This window comes from Panthera leo, chromosome C1 (assembly GCF_018350215.1).
Source record: "Panthera leo isolate Ple1 chromosome C1, P.leo_Ple1_pat1.1, whole genome shotgun sequence".
NCBI classification, from domain to species: domain Eukaryota; kingdom Metazoa; phylum Chordata; class Mammalia; order Carnivora; family Felidae; genus Panthera; species Panthera leo.
This window is the reverse complement of record NC_056686.1, coordinates 33,524,319-33,539,169: the sequence shown is the minus strand read 5'-3', so window position 1 is coordinate 33,539,169 and position 14,851 is coordinate 33,524,319. Positions and strand designations below refer to the sequence as shown.

Here is a 14,851-nt window from a genome sequence, read left to right as displayed (position 1 = left end):
AGAGTTTCAGGGAAGGTCTCTCTAAGCAAGAGGGAGCAGAAGAGAAACTCCCCATGGAGATTTTAACCTCTCCTGGACTGCCTAACTTTTGCATCTGGGGGGAACGTTATACCCACTCCCTCCCTAATTTTGCTCATCCTCAAGTGGACAGAGTCTCTCTTCCTTGAGATCACCCAGACAGGCTGTAGTTTTCCAAAATGGACTTTATTAGAACAAGGGGCAAAGGAAAATCAAGAGGTGTAAAGATACAAAAGCATAAGAATGAATGGCTACAAAACAAAGGTAGAAGATGAGTTCAAGGTGCACAATTTGTGGATGGAAGATAAGGGCTCACTTCCTCATTCTCAAGTCTCTCACCCTAAGATTCTCCACTTCTCAGTTTTTGAGTTTTTAATACTCCCACTCCCTGCCTTTTTCCCTTTACTCTCTAGGGCTCCAGTTACTTCCACAGTTCAGAAGAAGATCATTGGCTAGTTCAAGGTTGACAGTTCATCCCTAAGAAATAAATTTTAAACATTAAAACTAGTATCTGTTGAAAGCTGACTATTGCTAGTCTCGTACTAAATACTTTTCACATAGAATCTCACATCATCATTACAACCTCCCTGTGAGGAAGAGATAGGTATAAACCTTAGAGAAGTTAAATGGCTTGCAAAAATTCATATGTCCTGCTAATGGCTAAAATCAAGTCTGTCATCCTGGCTCTTGACCACTATGCTCTACCTTCACAATCACCTCTGTCCCAAACCAGGTCACCACAGATGCTGTGGTTGTCTGAGTACTCAGTTCCTTCTCCCTAGGCCAGGGTGAAGGGTTAGCTTTATGGAGTACAGCCCTCCCAGGTCTCCTGGAAGAGTCTTTGAGGGGTTGTGGGTGTGAGTCCTGCTTTGTTTGGCTCCCCAGGTCTTCAGCTTTAAGGCCTCACTGTGGGGCCCTGCTCTGTCCCATCAATTTGAGGAAAGCCTTTTTCACGTCCTTGTTCCTCAGACTGTAGATGACAGGGTTGAGGAAGGCTGTGGCAATGTTATAAAAAAGGGCCATTTTCTTGCCATTGTTTGACAAGGAGTCAGAGCCAGGGCTCATGTACATAATGATGCATGGAATGGCGAACATGGTGACCACAGTGATGTGGGAGGCACAGGTGGAGAAGGCCTTGACCCGTCCCTGGGCTGAGTGGATCTTCATGATGGTGGCAAAGATGTTGGCATAGACGATGACAACCAGGGACAGTGGGACCACAATGACATTGAAGCCCGTGATGAAGTCCACCAAGTCATTGAGGGATGTGTCTGCACAGGCCAGCTTTAGGACAGCAGGGACCTCACAGAAGTAGTGGTCAATTTCATTAGGGCCACAGTAGGGCAGACTCATAGCAAAGAAGGTATAGCACAGGCCACCCACCACACCATAGGCTGCACAGATGCCCACCATGAGGAGGCACATCCAATGGCTCATGATGATCTTATACCGGAGAGGATGGCAGATGGCCACGTACCTGTCCACAGACATGATAGAGAAAAGCCAGGACTCAGTGACCCCAAAGAGGAGGAAGATGTACATCTGGGCCACACATCTAGCAAAAGAGATGGTCCTCTTCTCACTGAGAATATGCACAAGCATCTGGGGCACGGTAGTGGTTGTGTAGCACACGTCCAGCGTGGAGAGGACACTGATGAAAAAGTACATGGGTATGTGGAGGCGAGAATCCTGGTGAATAAGGGTGATGAGGAGGCTGTTGCTTATGAGGATTAGCAGGTAAAAGGTGAGAAAGAAGGTGAAGAGCAGAGGGTTGGTCCTAGGGTTGGGGGCAAAACCCAATAGAATGAATTCCGTCACGGAGGACTGGTTGAGTTCTTGCATTGTGATCTGCCTGTTTAAAGAGTTTTGAGGATATGTAATTTATTGAGTGTCTATGCCAAGGGTGTGTAAGGAATTTTCACACTCATTGTTTCATTTATGTTTCTTAATGGGCAGTTTGGATTGGCAGATGGAAGCACTGTGAGATATGTCCCCATAGTAGCTTGGGTGGTATTGGGGTTGGGTTCAGGATTTAGTTGAGGAATATGGGGATGAAAATGGTGAACACCAAATCAGGGAAGCGTTATATGCTGTTTCCATTCTGGTCTATAGGTATCTGTTTTTCCTTCTGACACAGCCTTGCTTTTCTTTCTTTCTTTTTTTTTTAATGTTTATTTATTTTTGAGAGAGAGAAAGAGAGAGAGAGAGAGAGAGAGAGAGAGAGCAAGCAGGGGAGGGAGCAGAGAGAGAGGGAGACACAGAATCTGAAGAAGGCTCCAGGCTCTGAGCTGTCAGCACAGAGCCCAACGTGGGACTTGAGCTCGTGAACTGTGAGATCATGACTTGAGCTGAAGTCAGATGCTTAACCAACTGAACCACGCAGGTGCCCCAGAGCCTTGCTTTTCTATTCACCTTATTTTCTGTTTTCTCTTGGAACTACAGGGGTTGCTAATACTTGGTTTCAGATTAGGATCAAGGTACGACTATTATACTCATTATTTGGGTTAAGGTTTATCTTTTTTTAAAATCACTATTAGGATTGGGACTAGGGTTAGAATTGGGGATTAAAACCAATACTATGCACAATAAAAATTAGAGTTAATATTTAAGATTTAGCCTTTTCTGGTGAATAAGACTTCACCAGTGTTCATTAATTATGTCATTCATTCAACAAATTTTTACCAAATGCTTATTGAAACATTGTCTTCCAAAATATAAGGGATATTTTATAGTTAAGGAAAGGTCATGAGTAAAGTGAGTATAGTTCCATAAACAATTTTTAGAGTTACTAAAATAAAAAGAATAACACCAACACATCATGCAAAGAGGATATAATCTTAACAATGTGTATATTGTACAATTACTCTTCATTTATCATACCTCCTTAATTGGAAACTCTTCAAAGATGCCTTCCTTCACACTGTCCATATGGTGCCAATAAATTGGTTTTGCTTTGTTGGAGATGGTGAACATACTGAGATTTAAAAATTTTCCCTGTGGCTGGTCCATCTTTCAATATTCATTGTCTGTTTGGTCTTATGATTCAGAAAAACTTTTATTTTATTCTGAATATACTAAAAATTCTAGTGATTATAAGAAAATGTTCAGAAGTAAATCCACAAAACCCAGAGTTTCGTGAAAGAGAAATTTGTTGAGAGTGGTTACAATTTGTTGGGAAGGGTTTATTAAGCACATGCACTCTGCCCACGTGGGTACCCCAGCCCACCTCCTTATCCATTTCTGACTTGTACACCCTTTGTTCCTATGGCTTCGTAGATTGCTCTCAACTTTCTGTTTTGTGAACTCTCACAGAGACATTTAATATGGCATCTCCAAAAACTCCTTTGATATTATAAAGAATATTTGTTACAAAGAGCCAGCATCATGCTTACTGCTAAAACTATAGCATAGAGGTCACTTAATGGTCACCTGAAGGCCAAGTATAACCCACAGATATATTTTGTTTGGCTTGTATAGTTTTTAAAAGTTGAATTAATTGTCAATATTTTTAGAAGTTGAGCTTACACATAAAAAAATAGATTTTTAGCATCACAAGCTCGACTTGGCAATAATGGGCCCATGTTCCTCCAACCAGCAGGAGGTGAGCATGTGGTTTCCCTTTGGATGGAGTGTGAACCCACAAGTTCACCATATTCCTTGTCCTTCCTTATTATTTTTCATAGACTAGTTTTACTCAGTTACACTGCCTGCTTGCCACGCCCCAGCCATGCATTTGAATTTATGATCCTTGTTCTGGTGGTGTGCAAAGTGTTTGCTACTATTACTGCTAGTGTGTAAGATTATTCAGAAAGGTGTAGCCAAAGAAATAGTTTAAGGTGAGGAAATAATATTATAAAGATCAGAAAATTATAATGATTTGGAAATATCATACTTGTCTCTTGTAGAAATCCAAGACAACCAACTGATACAGTTCTAGAGCTAATTAAAGAGTTTGGTTGAGTTGGCTTAATATGAAAAAAGTTGGGGACCCTGGAGCCTGTGCAACACCAGCAGCTGGGCCCTGACACCTCTCCTGCTGGGTCTCCCCAGGTACTGACCCTGCCCAGCAGCCAGCTGCCCAGTGGGTCTCCCCAGGCCCGGTTCCTCCCTGCGTCCTGGCATAGGCCCGGGGAACTGAATTAAATTTTTTTAAAAAGGGAAAAATAGATTTGAAGAACTATATGCATAGTAAGATCTCATGTGTACAGAGATGCGCATGCACACACATTTTTAAAAAATGTATTTTACATCACATATCAGATGCATAGAAAATGACGGCTTGTTATACACAGACTTGTCAGATTTTTTTATCATTGAGGACTAAGATTTACCATAGTGGTGAGTGAGCAGCTAGCGATGAATGAAGTTCCTTTTCTTTTTCTTTTTCCATTTCTGTCCTATTTGCTATTTTTCTACAATGAGTATGTGTATTTTTTTAATCATTAAAAAACTAAGAAATACCCCAAAACGTAGAAATGTTTTATACCAGAAAAAAAGTTAGAAACATATTGGAAAAAAAGATCTAAAAAAGCAGCAAATAAACAAAAATATACAAATACCTAAGGATGAGCCTCACAAGAAATGTTCAGGACCTATGAGAGCAATATGAATGATGACAAAACAAACAGAAGATTCCTTAGAACTTTTCTGAAAGACATAAGGGAAGCTTCGATTAAGTTCAGGGATATACCATATTTCTGCACAGAAAAACTAAACTTGGCCAAAAACAAAACAAAACAAAACAAAACAAAACAAAACAAACCTCCCCCCAAACCACAAAAACCAAAACCAAACCTTTATCTCCAAATTTATTTATGTTATGCAAATCTAATTAAAACCAATAGAATGATTTTATAAGAACTTGATAATGTGATTCAGAAGCTCATGAAAGAATAAATAGGTGGGTGTCAGAAAGGCTGACATTAACAACTCAGGCAACAACAGGTGTTGGCGAGGATGCAGAGAAAGAAGATCCCTTTTGCATTGCTAGTGGGAACGCAAACTAGTGCAAGCCACTCTGAAAAACAGTATGGAGGGTCCTCAAAACACTAAAAATAGAACTACCCTATGACCCAGAAATTGCACTACTAGATACCTATCCAAGGGATACAGGTATGCTGTTTCGAAGGAACACTTGCACCCCAATGTTTCTAGCAGTGCTATCGACAATAGCCAAAGTATGGAAAGAGCCCAAATGTCCATCGATGGATGAATGGATAAAGAAGATGTGGTATATATATACAATGGAGTATTACTCGGCAATCAAAAAGAATGAAATCTTGCCATTTGTAACTACGTGGCTGGCACTAGAGGGTATTAAGCTAAGTGAAATTAGCCAGTCAGAGGAAGACACATACCATATGACTTCACTCATATGAGGAATTTAAGAGACAAAACAGATGAACATAAAGGAAGGGAATAAAAATAATATAAAAACAGGAAGGGGGACAAAACATAAGAGACTCTTAAATATAGAGAACAGAGGGTTACTGGAGGGGTTTTGGGAGGGGGGATGGGCTAAATGGGTAAGGGGCATTAAGGAATCCACTCCTGAAATCATTGTTGCACTATATGCTAACTAACTTGGATGTAAACTAAAAAATTAATTAACTAAAAAATACAAAAAAATAATAAATAGGTGGGAATAGTCAAGGAAATACTGAAGGAAAAAAGGGACAATGAAGAGGGAGTCAAGTTGTCAGATTTAGCAAATAAAAATAAATCTGACATTCAAATTTAACTGGTTATCCTGGATTTTATTTGTGACCCTCTTCCAAAGGAGTAAACAAAATACCATATATTTATGTATGTATGTATATGTGTGTGTGTGTGTGTGTGTGTGGTATACATACCACAAAAATGTAGTGTAAGCTCAGAGACAGCTACACAGATGGATGGGACAGAACAGAGAGCCTGGAAATGGACCTCAGCCAGGGATGAAGAGGTGATTATAAATCAGAGGGCAGGAAGTTATTTAACAAATGTTGCTCAACCAGTTGATGATCTGGATAGAGAAAGTTCTTTTATGCCGCCTACCAAGATAAATTCTAACTACATGAAACCGTTAAATGCAAAAAGCAAAAACTATAAAGCATCCTAGGGGAAAATATATGGGTGAATGTTTATTATATGATGAGACAAAGAGAGACCTTTATAGCATAACCTGAATGTTCGGAGTCGTTCAGCCTCGTGGTGATAATTCTTCCTTTTATAAGTACACAGGGCAACAAAGCTCCTCATCCCACCTGCTGTGAGAAGCCAGATTCTTTCCCCTTCTTAGTTTTTTAGTAGTTTTGAGGGTTCCTTGTGTATCCCTGGTTACTTTGTTCTCAAAATTTCTCCTCTCACTGAACCCTTGGCCCCCTGCCTTCCTCGGGTTGGGATGGACCTCTTCCATGGCTCATCCCTATTCTCTTTCACCTTTATGCCCCAAACCTCCCCAACACAAGGTTGTCCTCAGATTTGTTCTGAAGGTGTTGTAAGACAAAGATGTGTTACAAGGAAGCACAATTTAAAATTGAATATTTAATTCCATAAAGTCCTTAGACCCTCCATGCAACAGTTTTTCTTCCTCTAGTCCCGAGACAACCATTATGTCATACGGGGGTCTGGGTTCCTTCCTGGAACCTTGTCTCATCTCCCCTTATCTCCCTTCTAGGACTTCTTATTCCTGTCACCTGAGCAGCCAGCCATAAACCCCACTTCCCTATCTCCCTGCTTCGTGTATCAGAAGCATCTGGAAGGCTTGTTACACACTGCTGTGCTTCACACCCAGAGTTTCCCCAAAATTCAGTAGGTCTGGAGTGGAGCCCCAAAATTTGCATTTGTAACAAGCTCCCAGGGAATGCTCACACTGCCTGCTGGTGGGGCCACACTTTGAGAACCACTGATCCACTTAACTGTGCAGAGAAAGTTGACTCTCTTTCTTTCAATTTCCCTGTGTCCATATTATGCCAATCTACTCACATTCCCCCTGCCTAAATGCCAGTATTTTTTTCCTTTCACATAAACACAAAAACAAAATGGTAAAGGAAAAGACAAATATTTTTGGTGATATAATTTTCTTTAAGTTAAAAACACTAATGATATTTGTGATATATGTGGAAAACAAGTGCCATTAGAATATATCTTCTAAAACATAAAGAAAAACTCTAGCAACTGAGAATGAAATGTGAAAAATTAATTCACAAAAGAAGAGATCAAGTGGCCAATGAACCCACAGAAAAGTTTAACTGTTGTTAATGGTTAAAGATCACACCTTAAGACCTCAATGAAGTACGTTTTCAACCCGTAAAATTGGCAAAAACTACTTTAAAATGATAATGCCTGGCACTGGCCAGTTTACAATAAAACAGGAATCCTCATAATGTATTGTTATGGGAAATAAATTACTATACCTTTCTTTCTGCTGATGTGACAGTATGCAATTTTCTGATACCTTTCTTTCTGATGATGTGACAGTATGCAATTTCACTTTTAAGAATTTCACATAGGGAAAAACATCAGGGATGTGGGGAGAGATTTCATCAAGGGTGTTCACTGCAATATTATTTCTAACAGGGAAAACTGGAAACAACATAAATGTCCTATAATAAGGGACTGGGCTAAATAAATTATGGTATATTGATATGATTGAATACTGTACAGCCTTTAAAATCATATTTTGGAGACTACTCCATGTTGTAGGGAAATGCTCCAATAGATTGTTAAGTTAAGGAAACAGAATGTGAAACTATATGACCCAATCCTAATAGTGTAAAGATTTACAGGCATACACAAAAAATTGGAAAGGAATGTACCAAAATGTTAACTGGTCATTTCTGGTGCTTAGATTTATAGCTGATATTATTTGTTAAAGTTCTTTGAACTTTATAAATTCTTCACAACGAACATGAATTCATTTTATAATAAGGAATAAAGTTTGGGGCACCTGGATGGCTCGGTCGGTTAAGCATCAGACTTTGGCTCAGGTCATGATCTCACAGTTTGTGAGTTTGAGCCCCACATCAAGCTCTCTGCTGTCAGCATGAAGCCTGCTTTGGATCCTCTGTCCCTGTCTCTCTCTGCACCTCCCCTGCTGACGCTGTCCCTCCTTCTCTCTCACAAAATAAATGAACATTAAAAAAATAAGGAATAAAATTCAAGATACTTTGAAGTTAGAATACCTAGGGGTTTGGCTTCTTCTTTCAGTTTAGATCAAAGGGTGGGTACAGAGAGGAAGATGGCAGATGGAGAGAGATGCAGGGACTAGAGAAGGGCCAGACGGAATGGAAGAGAGAGCCCTCCTGCTGTCCTAGCTCATCTCCTCCACTGGGCTGCACCTGGAATTAGCTTATGCAGTTTATTTATTTATTTATTTATTTATTTATTTATATATTTTTTTAACATTTATTTATTCTATGAGAGACAGAGAGAGACATAGCATGAGCAGGAGAAGAGCAGAGAAAGAAGGAGTCACAGATTCCAAAGCAGGCTCCCAGCTCTGTGCTGACAGCTCAGAGCGGGGCTCCAACTCCCCAACTGCGAGATCATGACCTGAGCCAAAGTCGGCCATTTAACCAACTGAGCCACCCAGGTGCCCCAGTTTATGCAGTTTAATGCACATACACATCTTGGTTAGGGTAAACGTGTTTTGGATAGGAGATGACTTGGGAGGTGAAAACCCAGGTTGACTCCCCATAAGTGGAGAAGTCAGATTGGGAGACAGAATGGTAACCCCATCCCAATGTGGGATGAGACCAGACCAGCTCACAGAAGCGGGAAGTGTGATCACACAGGAAAAAGAAAGATGAGCTGAGATTCCAGATTCCTCAGGGCGCTAGACCTCTGGGACTGCAAAACTAGGAGAAGTGAGGCTAGATCTGAGGCCAAGGCAGAGCCCTGGATTTGGAGTTGGGCACACCTGGGCTCCAGGAGTAGCTTACTGTTCTTGCTGTGTAACCTGTGCAAATTACTTCACCTCTCTGAACCTGAGCAGCGTCGTCTGTACAGTGGGAACTCTGCAAGATGGTTGGAGGTTGGGTGAAGATAGTCCTGGGTTTATGCCAGTGAACAAAAGAGGTGGCAAATGAATGCCAAAAACACCTGAGGGATTGGTGTTGGTGTCTCTGCCTGAGCCAGCATGGGAGGTGGGGACATAAAGCAGACACATCTCTGCTTCCTGAACCACCACGAGAGTCCAGAGAATGCTCCAGCTCATGAGAGGAGGAACCCAACTTGCCCTGGGGCAGGTGCTCTGAGCTCTGGCCACTCCCGATCCCAGCCCAGAGATACATACGGGCTCCCACCTAAGAGGCTCACCTCCAGCTGTAGGTCTTCAGCATGGCAGAAGACCAGAATAAGGCTGCCCAGTACCCCCAGCCTACACCCCACCCTGTTCCCCCGACCCCCCTGTCCACCCTCCAGCTCAGGCAAGAAGGCCATTGCTCATTATTAACCATAAAAGAGACCAGAATTCTTAGCGTGCACACAGGCCTTCACATTTGGGCCCAGCCAACTTCCCCAGTCATTGTCCCTCTGTGTCCTATAAGAGCCGAGCCCTCCTGCTCACTGGAGCACTAGTTGGCTGCATGGCTTTGGGAAGTCGCCCAGCCTCCTGGCTCTCATGATCTCATCTATAAAAGGAGGGTGGTGGATAATCTGTAATGGCTCCTCTAGGACAGACACTCGATGCTTTTCTACTTATGCCTGGATTTGGAGGCGACTGGGGCCAGAGAGTGGGGCTGGAGAGATAGAGCAGGGGGTGCCAGGGCCCCACAATTCCATGCCTCCTCGGTGTCTAGGCTAGACAACACTTAAATGTCCTCCATGGAAGATACTCGAAGCTGAGACAGCAGGGGAGGCATGTGTGACTGAGGGGACACCGTCCTCTAGATGGGCCGTTCCCTGACAACAGAATTGAAAATGGATGTTGGACCACTGAGGTGTTGGGGAGCAGGTCATGGAGTCTTACAGTTCCCGAGCTATGCATTTTCAGGCTTTGTCAAAGACAGACTTCTGCAGGAGCTCAGAACCTACTCCATTCACACCCTCCTTACCCAGACACACGTGACTGCTGGTGGCTCCTCTTACTAGTTACAGACTTGAAACTCAATTTTATAACCACTAGTACAATCTTCTTGTTTTACCAAAGCCCAGAGAGGGGAAGTGACTGGCCCAGGGTCACACAGCAAGAGTGTCTCAAGTATGAGCACCCACATGGCTTGAGCCCTAGTCCAGGCTCTTGCACTGCCAAGTGTTGCTCTCAGAGATGAGCCATGGGCCAGGAATGGGACTTAGGGACATGGGGAACCTGATGCTGCAAACTACGTTTTCTCTCAGCTCCTGAGATATGGAGGTCCTTAAACAAGGGCCATAGTGATGAGAGGCTGCCCGGGTCTTACCTCCGACTTGTGCCTGCAGACTGAGGACAGAGGAAGCAGAGAAAATGTGGGTGGTGGGCCTCTGCCCCCAGGAATCCTTGGCCTTTGATGAATTTGTCTTTGTCCAGAGTGCAGCCTAGAGACTGATTTCTTCTCTCACTTTCCTTGGCTGGTTTGCTGTGTGTCTCAGGGTCAGTTGTTTGGCCTCTCTGAGCCTCAGGTTCTGACTCTCCCACAGCCAGGTTTGATGATGACCTGTACCAGTGAGAGAACAGGAATGGGTTGTCTGATTGCAAGGTCCTGGTAAGGGGTGAGCCTCTAATCCCCAGGTTGTCTGTGGCTTGGGGCTGGGGGTGCCAGCCTTGGCCCCTTGTTAGGATGTAATAGAAATTAGAGGAAAATTGTTTGCTTCTTCACTCGGACCCTTATATTTATCTCCTCCTCTCATATCTACTCTTCTGCAGCACAGCTAGGAGATGAAAGGCCCGAGAGTTTTAGGTTTTCACTGTTGCTATTTACTGCCATGACTCAGAGCCAGTAATTATTTCTTATCCGTAAAAATGGAGTTTGATTACAGTAATATTTAATTCTGTCAGGTTCTGAAGATATATGGTTTCTCCTCCCTTTTCCTTTCTCCAGCCCTTTCCCCTGTCACACACACGTACACCCTCCCCCAGTGTCAATGCTGACCTGCAGATGCTAAGCGTGACCCGAGAAACAGGAAACTTGACCCAGAAAGCAACAAACGCAGAAAAAATAATGGGAAAAGATAGAGAGGCCCTGGGAGGGAAAAAGAGACTCGCATACAAGTGATAAGGAGGCAGAGAGGCACAGAGAACCAGAATGTGAGGGGCACTGGCAGGAGAGAGAAAAGACCAGCACTGAAGGAGGAAGAAAGTGAAAGAATGGTCATTCTCTTTGTGAAGGAAGAGGAGAAAGGACTGAAGGAAAGAGCTGTGGAGCAGTGGAGACCCATGGGGAGAGGATCAGAGGGATGGAATGAGAAGACACAGAAGGGAAAGAGGTGGGAGCCAAGGAGAGACAGGTGATGGTCTGCAGTGCTGGGAAGGTGGGGTGGGAACTGCAGGAGGGCTGCCCAGGGCCACTGCACCTCAGAGAGCTGGTGGAGACCAAACGGGAGGAGAGGGACAGAGACCGTAGGACAGGGGTGTGGAGAGAGGAGAGATAAGGAGCTGGAGGTGGAGAGCAAGAAGGTGGGCGAGTGCAGACCAGACAGTGACAGAGGAGTGGAGGCTGAGATGGCAGGAAGGTGAAGGAGCGATTGGGCCAAGGGTCAGGTTCAAGGGGAGACCCAGGGAAACCCAGGGGGGAGATCCATGTGAATCACGGAGACAGCAGAGGCAGAGAAGAGGAGGACAAGGGATGGGTAGAGAGAGGCCTTGCCGCAGACTCATGCTGTGGTCCAGGGAGCGATACACAGAGCCAACAGGGCAAGAGGGGCAGAGTGCTGAAGATCAGTCAGCACAGCCGAGCCAGAGCTGCAGGAGGAGGGGCAGAGAGACAGACACTTGGAGGCAGAGAAACAGAGCAGCAAGCAGAAACAGAGGCAGAAAGAGATGGGCAGAAAGGGATGGAAAGCAAGACAGAGAAAGAGAGGCAGAGACAGAAGATCGCAGGCCAGAGAAAGACAGGCAGACAGACAGTCATGCACACACTCACACAGACGTGGGGAAAGAGACAGGCAGCTGGTGAGCAGGACTGCAGATCAGGCTGGGCTCCTACCCGACCTCGATGCAAGGCTGGGCGAGGCACCAGTAGCCTCGCTTTTCCCCAGGATAGTTGGGGGCATGCTGTCCTAAGCTTATAATCCCGTGGGGAAGGGGGTTGTGGGCAGGACTCCCTCAGACTCAGGGGCCACTCCTGAATGGCATGTGTCCATGGGGCCCTAGTCAGGACAGTCTCTAAGCCTCTAGTCCAGGCTCCCACTAAAGGGTGTCACCCCCCAGGGACCTCAGGCCGTGCCTTCTGGAGGCCCAGGTCTGGCTAGGAGAGATGAAGCCCAGCCAGGGGTGGCATTGCAGATGCTGGGGAGGGTGTGTGGAGGGCTCAGACAGTGCCCTGAGGGCAGGTCTTTTCTCAGCTATCCCTCCTTTCCCAGGGGGAAAAAAAAATAAGGCACCCTGGGAGGTCTAAGGTGATGGAGGCCAAGAAATTGTCCTCTCCCCCTGCCAAGTGGCATCCCCAGGGCTGTGTCATCCATTTGGTACTGCAGACAAAGTGTCTAGAGTCTTTGGGCTTTCATAATCTACAGATGTGTCAGAGACCCTAAAGCAAAGAATATTTGCTGAAAAACAGAGATCTCACAAAATAAAAATTAGTAAATATTTAAATGACTTTTAATATAACATTTTGTCAAGTTAGTGTGAACACATTCAACTTTTACATAGTTACATAGTAAGTGATACATTAATAATGTCTTTTAAAAATTTTTTTCTTAATGTTTATTTATTTTTGGGAGAGACAGAGACAGGATGTGAGTGGGTTAGGGGCAGAGAGAGAGGGAGACACAGAATCCGAAGCAGGCTCCAGTCTCCGAGCTGTCAGCACAGAGCTCGACACGGGGCTCAAACCCACGAGCTGTGAGATCATGACCTGAGCCAAAGTCGGACACTCAACTGACTGAGCCACCCAGGCGCCCCTACATTAATTATGTTTAATGTGGGACATGGGTACATTTCCTCATGTGTCTTATAAAGGACGGTGCCCATGGAGGTCCTAAACTGCTCAGTGGCTCTCAGACCTCAGCCCTTTGAGAGTATGTTCTGGCATTTCAAATCACTTGTGAGAAGCTTTTTTTCTTCTTGGTGGAGAGAAGAGCAAGAGAGAAGGGGCTAGAACTGTAGCAATAAGTGCTAAAGACGGGTGACAGAAAGAACTTACATCCTGCAATTTTGAGGCAGCAGCAAAGACCTTGGAGCCTCCTCTTTTGATGTCTTTGGCCAAAGGGTGAGGAGGAGATCAGTCCTGCCTGGAGGGCAAAAGAAACTTCAGATTCTATCCTTTCTGGGCATGAGAAGGCCAGTTGCTCACAGATGGCCCAGGGGACTGGCATCGCATTTGGAACTTGGCCCAATATGCCCCCAGGAGCCAGACTGGGGTTTGGCTTCATTACATAGGTATGATTTAGTTGAGATCTCCACGAGGGAGAGGCCACTGAGAGCTGAGCCCAAGAGTCTGGCTTCTGGGACAGGAGGGCTCCTCAGGCTGGGACACTCAGCTCATATTCGGCTGCCTCTTGGGTGCTGTAGGGTGTGGGAAGCCAGGGCTGGGAGCCCTGGAGCCTCACTGTGCCCTGTACTCCCTGGATGAAGTCCCCTCTCTCCTGTAGCCACACCGAGGGCCGGGTGCTTCCTCCTCGGTGACAGGGTCTCTCTCCTATTCCCTGCTCTCCTGAGCCTGACTCCCACAGGGAGTCCACTGCAGCACTGACCAGGCCACAGAGTCCTCTTGCTCTTTTGAGGAAAGCTCAGGATTTGGTGGTGTCCACAACCAGCTAAATCTGACTTCAGCTCCCTTTGAGAGACCCTCAAGGCTGGAGGCCTTTGCCTGCCCCACAGGGAAGCTCCCACCCCAGAGACCTCCTCACACCCCTGGAGGCTGTTTCTTTCCCAGCATTTCCCTGGCCCAGCCTGGAATGCCCTCTTCCTGACTGGCCACCCCAAGCACTCAGAGACTGTAGGTGTGTGACCCACCTCCTTCCTCAACTGGCAGGGTGATAACGCTGATACCAAATTCCAACGTGGGTTTTTCTCCATGTGGCCAAGCAGCTTTCCCATACTACCTGGTGCCTACAAGCCACCTTAATTCTCACATAATCTGCCTGGAGATAGAGTCAGATCCCACAGGTTAAGGGCTCAGTCCTACAAGACTTTTCCCACTCTCTTACTTCAGACACCAATCAGAAGCCCAAGGTGTCACCTGTGCATCTGACCCTTCCTTGGGTTCAATTAATTTGCTAATGGCTTATAGAACTCAGAGGAACATTTACTTACTGTATTGCCAGTTTGTTGTAAAAGGATGTAACTTAGGAGTAGCCAGATGGAAGAGATGCACAGAGCAAGGTATGTGGGAAGGGGCATGGGGCATCTATGCCTTCTCCAGGTGCACTGCCCTCCCAGCACATCCAGGTGTTCACCAACCCAGAAGCTCTCTGAACCCAACCTTTTGGGTTTTTATGGTGGCTTCATTACCTAGTTGTGATTGATTAAATCACTGGCTGTTGGTGCTTGAGCTCCAGCTCCTCTCTTCTCCCAGGAGGTTGAGGATGAGACTGAAAGTTCTCTAATCGCATGGTTGGTTCCACTGGTTGTTCAAAAATCACCTCAATGACACAACAAAGACACCTTTATGGCTCTCATCACTTAGGAAATTCCAAGGTTCTTAGGAGCTCTGCGGCAGGAACCATAAGACTGTGTATATATTCCTTATTGTAAATCACAATATCACACAGG

General features: G+C 45.0%; 1 protein-coding gene and 1 long non-coding RNA gene across 3 annotated transcripts; both read right to left on the bottom strand.

The window, feature by feature from the left end:
- Positions 1 to 921: 921 nt before the first annotated feature.
- LOC122226816 (olfactory receptor 2G3-like) lies at positions 922 to 1,860 on the bottom strand. The gene has a single exon (XM_042950612.1). The coding sequence runs from the start codon at positions 1,858 to 1,860 to the stop codon at positions 922 to 924; it is 939 nt and encodes a 312-aa protein (XP_042806546.1).
- Positions 1,861 to 10,406: 8,546 nt separating this feature from the next.
- On the bottom strand, positions 10,407 to 14,651 carry LOC122226820. 2 transcript variants are annotated; one of them, XR_006205783.1, is made up of 3 exons: positions 14,591 to 14,651; positions 13,281 to 13,368; positions 10,407 to 10,634 (listed from the first exon to the last, which is right to left on the bottom strand). It is a non-coding gene; the product is annotated as an uncharacterized LOC122226820 (long non-coding RNA). The 2 variants fall into 2 exon arrangements; XR_006205782.1 differs by having other exon boundaries at positions 14,393 to 14,642.
- Between the last annotated feature and the right edge of the window lie 200 nt (positions 14,652 to 14,851).